Genomic DNA, 7,966 nt, shown 5'->3' with positions numbered 1-7,966 from the left:
CACAGAAAAGCCAGTTGTAGCGAGTCATTTAATAAATGACTGACAGTAATGCACACACATATATAATGGCGGTATTGAGGAATGAAGAGAAGCAAGAAAACTATACACCAGGGGTTCCCAACCTTTTCCATTCTATTCTGGAAATGTTTCCATCTGTTTACCCGAAACAGACAGAGCCACCTGCCAGTTCCTGTGGATGAAACAAAAAAGAAGAAGATAAGTCAAGGGTGGAAGAGAGAGAGAGAGAGAGAGAGAGAGAGAGAGAGAGAGAGAGAGAGAGAGAGAGAGAGAGAGAGAGAGAGAGAGTCCAGGTAAACAGAGAAAGGAAGATGGAGGACAAGTAGCATAGTCATATCATGCATGCCTTTTTTAACTACTCTTTCATATCATCCCTTCCTTTTCTTCCCTCCTCTTTTCTGTCTTTTCCCCCGCTCAACTCTCTCTCTCTCTCTCTCTCTCTCTCTCTCTCTCTCTCTCTCTCTCTCTCTCTCTCTCTCTCTCTCTCTCTCTCTCTCTCTCTCTCCCAGTTTCTCTTCTGCTAAAATTCAGTGCAGTTCGAGCTGAGGCGGTTTGGTGCGTTAGTATGTGAATGCTTATGTATCTGTCTGTTTCTCTCGCTTTCACTTTCTCTCTCTCTCAGAAGAAGAAGCCGTTTATGGGACAGAGAAGAGTTATTGAAAAAGGGTAGAGGAGTAGAGTGAAGGGAGAGAGGCTTGGGAGAGGAGGAGAGGAGGAGAGGAGGAGATGAGTAGAGGAGAGGGATGAGGGGAGCAGGAGGAGAGGAGTAGAGGAGAAGAGGAGAGAGGAGGAGGGTAGAGGAGTAGGGGGAAGGAAGGAGTGGAGAGGAGGAGAGGGGAGGGGTGAGGGGGGGAAAGGGAGAGGAGAAGAGGGTGGAAGAGGAGGAGGAGGGGGCAGGAGGAGAGGAGAAGAGGGCAGCAGGGGGAAAATATTAGAGACATGAGGGAAGAGATAGGAGGAGAAGGGGGGAGGAGAAGAAGGAGGAGAGGAGAAAAGGGAGAGGAGAAGAGGGAGGAGAGGAGCAGGACAAAGCAGGTTGTAGGAAAGAGGAGTTATTGAAGTTTGTGTAGAGGAGTAGAGGGTAGGAATGAGGGGAACAGGGGGAGAGGAGTAGAGGGATGGGGGAGCAGAGGTGGTGGAGTAGAGGGGAGCGGAGCAAGGGGAGAGGAGTAGAGGGGAGCGGAGCAAGGGGAGAGGAGTAGAGGGGAGCGGAGCAAGGGGAGAGGAGTAGAGGGGAGCGGAGCAAGGGGAGAGGAGGGTAAAGGAGCAAGGGGAGAGGAGTAGAGGGGTGAGGGGAACAGAGGTGGAGGAGTAGAGGGGAGCGGAGCAAGGGGAGAGGAGTAGAGGGTAGAGACGGGGGGAGCAGGGGGAGAAAAGTAGAGGATGGGGAAAGGAGAAGAGGAGTAGAGGGGAGCGAAGCAAGGGGAGAGGAGAGGAGGAGTAGAGCGTAGGGATGGGGGTATCAGGAGGAGAGGAGGAGAGGGATGAGTAGTTTGATGGCAGTGAGGAGGGGACAGCAGGTTGTGGGATGAAGAGGTTATTGAAGCTTTATGAAGTTAATAAATCCGTCTCCCGAACACCAAGTAACAGCCCTGCCCTGCAACACAACCAACAGCCCTGCCCCTCCCTTCTCACTACTGTGACTACACCCAGGAGCCTTAGAGGAAAAGAGGCACAGACACAGACACACAAAGGTCACACACACACACACACACACACACACACACACACACACACACGCACACGCACACGCACACACACACACACACACGCACACACACACGCGCACACACACACACACACACACACACACACACACACACACACACACACACACACACACGCATGCACATACACACACACAAACACAAACACACAATTACACACACCCCGGGGTATTGTTTAGGCACACATACTGTACGTAGCTGTTCTCTTCCATATGTTACTTGTTTAACCTCTATTATAAAACATAATGGACAAGCGTCTCCTAGTCAGGAGGTTTCATTTTACTCAGTGTTAAGTCTGTGTGTCGTCATCATCCGTGAGAGAAAAGAATCACGTAGAGATAATTGAAGTTAATTGAATACCATAGCATGAATAACTGCAGGCACTCACACACGCATACTGACACAAACATGGACGTACACACACACACACACACACACACACACACACACACACACACACACACACACACACACACACACACACACACACACACACACACACACACACACACACACACACACACACACACATGCGCAGGTCCCCACAAACAAATTTCATGATTACAAACTGTGTTCATGTGACGGAGATCATCTTGCACCAGTTTGTCCCCCTCAGGGCGCAAACGCGCGACCTCGTCAACTACATCAGTCGGCAATGGGAGGCACAGTACGATACTGCTGGACTAAAGGACCAGTCTCCCAGCCCAACGGCATCGACACTGTATGAGGCCATTGGGAGGGATGTTTGACTAACGTTCCACGCCAACTGCTAGTTGGCCTTCGTTACATTCACATAAAACATACACAGAAGCAACAAATCATTTATTTTTTGTAAAGAATTTTATTTCATTTTCTTTCAAAAACAGGACAAGCGTCAGTACAAAAAAAAGGGGGCAGTGGGGAGAGAAGCACAAAAGCTCCTTGTGTACAATATACAACAATTATATATTGAACAGCGATACAAAGCATTGAAATGTGGTAAAGCTCTATGTGAAGAAGCAAAAACCATGAACCCCGCAAAACAAAAATTGGCCACAAACCCGACCAATCAATCGATCAGTGGCAGGTGGCAGGCTCATTGTTGTTGTAGGGTTCTGCAGTCAGAAATGTTGGAGTGGCACACATACACACACTAACTAACTAACTAAGCGACAACGTTCACTTTTCTGGTCTTTCTGAGGAGGGGGAACACTGGAGAATGCATCTCAGACAACTGCTGACCCCTGGGAGTGGATCACATCAGACTAGATCTGTCTGGGACACGGTTAGGATGCGGCTCACATGAGGCCCACTCGCGGGCCCACTCGGAGAGCTGACTGGGCCAAGCAGCTGTCTGCAGCAGCCAAATATGGGAGTGGAAATGTGTGACTGAGTCCAAAAATGTCTCGGCTACGAAAATTGCTATTATGAAAAATAATAATAATAAACAACTTAAAACCTTGACAAATTCAGATGTGAAACAAACAGGTAGCCGGCTACTGCGGGTGAATGAGAGTGTTATCTATAAAAAAAAGAGCACAACTATGAAATTGTACGAATGCAAATGTACCTCTGGCAGCTATGCTGAAGGCAAAAGCATGGCTTTTGTCACAAATGCGATTAAAATGAAAACAAAACACTGAGGCTAATGTGGCTCAGTGCAAATGAAAGGAAATGATGCATGTACATTTAAAAGCAGCAAATTAAATATGAAAAGGTTTCACTTGAATACATTACATTGAAATAGCAACAAAGTTCATCTGCAAGGCAAATCGTCATCGCAAAACCAAAACAAAAATTATTCCTCAGAGATGCCACTGCCACACTCAATTTTTTGTTTTCCAAAACTTCTATGTACAATACTTATTTACAAAATATTCATCATATTCACCATAATAAATGCTCATAGTATAAAATACTTGTTATATTAAAATAAAATTAAAATGTTTTTCATAACAGAAGGACAACAGGAAGCTGTATTTACACGGGCAACGTCTGGCTTGACATTGATTGGTGAGCTCATATGTACAACATGGCTCTGCTTGTTATTATTATTATTAAGTCATCACTTCCTGCTTCCTCTTGTTTCCATAGTGACCGGCGGTCACGCTGGAGTCTCTATGGTGATATGGTGGTGTGGAGGGGGAATCAGTGCTTTATGTCTCCAAGGATGGTCCAAGAAAGGAACATCTGGAGATGGAGAAAGGCTGGGAGGGAGAAGGGAGAAGGGACAGAGAACTGCCATTATGGCCACAATTGTAACATGGAGGAGGTGGTGGTGGAGGCAGAGGAGTTGGCAGTAGAGGTGGGGAGGAGGTGGTGGAGGCAGAGGAATTGGCCGTGGTGGGGTGGTGAAGAGAGGGGTGGCGGAGCTGTGGATGATTCTAGAGCTCGGTGAGGGTGATTTGGAAGAGGCCGAGCATGACCTCGTTGATGTTGATGAGGAAAGCCGAGTGGTTGCTGTAGTGCTCCACGATGTTGTCATCCATGTTGACAAAGATCCTGCAGAAAAAACAAAGATGAAGAAGAAAGAAACCGTTATAGACACAATATGACTCTTGATAGCTGTGCATTGATAATGTAGCTTGTGAGAGCAGTTCAAACACAGTTATGGCTATATGTGCGTACGTATGTCTTTGTAAAAGTCATCCATTATTTCCAATAAAGTGGACATCTACTCAGTGTGTGTGTTTGTATGTGTTTGTGTGTCTTCCAAACTTCCTAAGCACCAGGCTCGTGTTGTGCAAAAGCAAAAAACACACAACCCCTTCAGGCTCCGCTATCAAGGGATGTGAGCAATTCATTTGTCATTCTGTACTGTTAATTGCCTACCGCCCCCCAACACACACACACACAAACACAAACACACACACACACACACACACACACACACACACACACACACACACACACACACACACACACACACACACACACACACACACACACACACACACACACACACACACACACACACACACTTGAGTCCCTGGTGTGCGCTAACTAATGAGCGGAAGCCTGGCTTTCGTCAGTCTACTCTGCGCTGATGTATATTGACCGGAACAGAAGACAAGTCTTCCTTCTCTTAAGCTAGACGACAACGAGAAGGCAAGGGACAGGGGCAGAGCTATAGGGAGGGCGAGCAGGGCATTTGCCCCAGGGCCCAGGGCACTCTTGTATTGGTGGTGGGGGCCCTATGGGGGGCCCTATGGCAAGCTGTATAGGGGCCCCTATAAGTGTTTTGCCCTGGGGCCCTGTGTGCAGTTGTTCTGACACTGGCAAGGGAAGGGAAGGTGGGCGGAGACAGAGCACAGAACACACCGCCATGATTATGAAAAGCTGTCATAATGAAGCACTGCCTTGTTTATGAAGAGCAACTCTCCAGTGACCGTTGCTTGAATGGTCCCACATCTGTTCTTTTAGCAAGTAAACTATCAATTGATCAAAACATCGACATGGGTCTGGTAAGAGTATTGCATGGGGTTTAGTTTGCTTTGCTCTGGACGGCTCAAATAATGTTTAGGTAACACAGGTTGATGTTGACTCGGATGACTTAATGACTCAATGTGACTGACGAGAACATACGAGAACAATCCTATCTCTGCCCTGACAGTGGTTTCGTGAAAAAAAGAAACAACATTATCTCTTCCATTTTCTGAAAGACAAGTTGTTTGTTTTGTGTCGAGATCTCGCCTGGCACCTCCAGCGTTTCCAATAATCCATCAAGAACCCACAAGGAGCTCAAGATTGTATCTTAGCAATCATGCACGAATTAGGTCAGGAATTTACCCAGAATGCAACCTGGTCCTGGTGGGGCTCTTGCTCTTAGCTGTACATGCCTCCAGGGCAGGAGGTGTGTGTTGTGTGTGTGTGTGTGTGTGTGTGTGTGTGTGTGTGCGTTCACGCGTGCGTGTGCGCGTGTGTGTGTTTGTGTGTGTGCGTGTGCGTGTGCGTGTGCGTGTGTTTGTGTGCGTGTGTGTGTGTGTGTGTGTGTGTGTGTGTGTGTGTGTGTGTGTGTGTGTGTGTGTGTGTGTGTGTGTGCGTGTGTGTGTGTGTGAAGGATGAGGTGATGCTATGGGGGGTGACTGTAGAAAGACAGAAATGTCACGGAACCAGTCCTGTTCCTTTCCACCCTTCTCGGAAGCTTTTGTCTCTCTAAGTTATAGGCCTTTGGGCGCGTGCACGCACACACACACACACACACACACACACACACACACACACACACACACACACACACACACACACACACACACACACACACACACACACACACACACACTCCTCCGGGCGCATGGTTGACTTGGTAGGGCGGGAACAGGGACAATCTGCACTTTGGTGGCTTTTTTAATGAGCCAAAGGTGAGGAGTCCCGTGTGTGTGTGTGTGTGTGTGTGTGTGTGTGTGTGTGTGTGTGTGTGTGTGTGTGTGTGTGTGTGTGTGTGTGTGTGTGTGTGTGTGTGTGTGTGTGTGTGTGTGTGCATGTGTGCGCATGTATGCGTGCGCACACGCTTTGTTCCATGACAAGACTGGAACAAACGAGCGTTTAGGGTCATGCTCTGGTCCAATTGCATGGCACAATAGCGCCTCTGGGTTATCTATCTGGTCAATGGCTTTCAGTTAGGGGGCAGAGAGAGAGAGAGAGCTCTCACACAAAGCTAAAAAACACAAAAACAAAACGCACTCGAGATTGCTTATCACAATCTCATGTCTGAACTTTCAGACACTCAGATATGCGACACCACTGCGTCTCCCTTTTTTTCAGTGTCATATCTGTGGTGGCGGTATTATTGCTATCTCTCATCTGTCTCATGTCATTAATAAAACCAGCCAAGTCCTCTTTTGTTCAACCTCTTTAACTCCAGTTGCCGAAAAAGTAGAGGGTGGGGGCAACCGGCGACACATACAAAAAAATAAATAGGGTGACTCAAGCCCAGTGTTGAAATCCTAACCATTGTCTTCCTCTTGCACTCATCTCTCCCTCATCATCCAAGCCTTTTTTTCTTCAAGGCACGAACTACAATTATGGCATTCCTCAGGTTATAGCCCGAAGAGAGCAACCCGCCCGGTTGGACGACTTTTCCCCTGCGCTGCGTTGGCCTCTTAGACACGCCATGGAACATGAGGTACGGAAGTGAGTCGTGTTCTGTACCGAAGTTATATTAAAGTAAGCAGGGCTCTAAATTGAGGTTGTTTTTTTATCACTAGCCAAAATGGCTAGTAGATGTTGATCTTACAAGCGAAACAGTAATGACTAATGGGTCAAATTGGCTTGTCAGTTGCACTTTTCTACCAGCCAAACTGAAATTGCATTTGGCCGGTTGGTTGGTTTTAATTTAGAGCCCAGAGTAAGACTTTAGTAGGATAAAGGTCTTCAAATGTTCCTTATGTCTCTGAGTGTTTTTATCCTTGTGTTGGCTTCTTCGACCCGACACGGAACATAGTACGATGAGGAGTGTTCTACAGAGGTCATAGTGACGTATCAGAAAAGAGACTAGGAACTAAGGACTTGGTGTCTTGGGATGAGAACTAACATGAAGTTGTCTTGGTTGGTGTGTCCTATCTTGACCTACTGTACAGTGGAGACCTTCCGTGGAACACACACAGTTGAGTAGACAGGAAATAGGAGACAGAGAGACAGGAAACAGGAAATGACACTCACCCTCGTTTGCATTTCTTGAAGATTTTCCCAATGGTGTCCTCTTGCACACCGTACTTTTCTGAAATCTGAGAACACAAACCATAAAAAGGACAGGATGAGTTTTTTTCCCACATTTTTTCAGACAGTGTACCTTGCCACCAACGAGGTTGAGGTGACACCATGCAAGTGAAGTTGAAGTCACAGTGAGATGTGAGGATGGACAGATGTACAGAGACAAGTAAGAGGAGAAGGGCAAAGAAAAGAGGAAGTTGAACTGTGTGAGATACTCACGGCTTCTCGCAGGCCTTTGAGCGTGGGACTGTTGAGCATGAGGGCATCGAACACCTCCTCCGTCTCTTTCCTCACATACAGCAGAACTAAAGACAGACACAAAACATCAAATCCATATACGTAAGCACACATGTGTATACTATAGTAGCTGGCATAGCTAAACTCACTGCAAATGTTATTTTCTTATCACATTAAAAAGGCACTACAACACAACATCGTTCTATTGACTGTGCTTATTCATTATAATACTCATATCCATACTCAACATATTCAAGTTCCAATTAAGATACGTAAATTATATTATCAATATT

The 7,966-nt window shown here is 46.7% G+C and overlaps 1 protein-coding gene across 1 annotated transcript in view; it reads right to left on the bottom strand.

Annotated features, from left to right (window-relative positions):
• Positions 1-2,892: 2,892 nt before the first annotated feature.
• grhl3 (grainyhead-like transcription factor 3) overlaps positions 2,893-7,966 on the bottom strand; it is a 22,191-nt gene continuing 17,117 nt past the window's right edge. The window contains exons 13-15 of the mRNA XM_063184002.1: positions 7,656-7,741; positions 7,386-7,450; positions 2,893-4,226 (exon numbers count right to left, since the gene is read on the bottom strand). Coding sequence (XP_063040072.1) covers positions 4,109-4,226; positions 7,386-7,450; positions 7,656-7,741 — 269 coding nt within the window. The 3' untranslated portion in view covers positions 2,893-4,108. The remainder of the gene's footprint in view (positions 4,227-7,385; positions 7,451-7,655; positions 7,742-7,966) is intronic.

The sequence above is a fragment of the Engraulis encrasicolus genome, chromosome 19 (genome assembly GCF_034702125.1).
Source record: "Engraulis encrasicolus isolate BLACKSEA-1 chromosome 19, IST_EnEncr_1.0, whole genome shotgun sequence".
Classification (NCBI taxonomy): Eukaryota; Metazoa; Chordata; class Actinopteri; order Clupeiformes; family Engraulidae; genus Engraulis; species Engraulis encrasicolus.
Note: the sequence above shows the minus strand (reverse complement) of the source record. Positions and strands in the feature narration are given on the sequence as shown.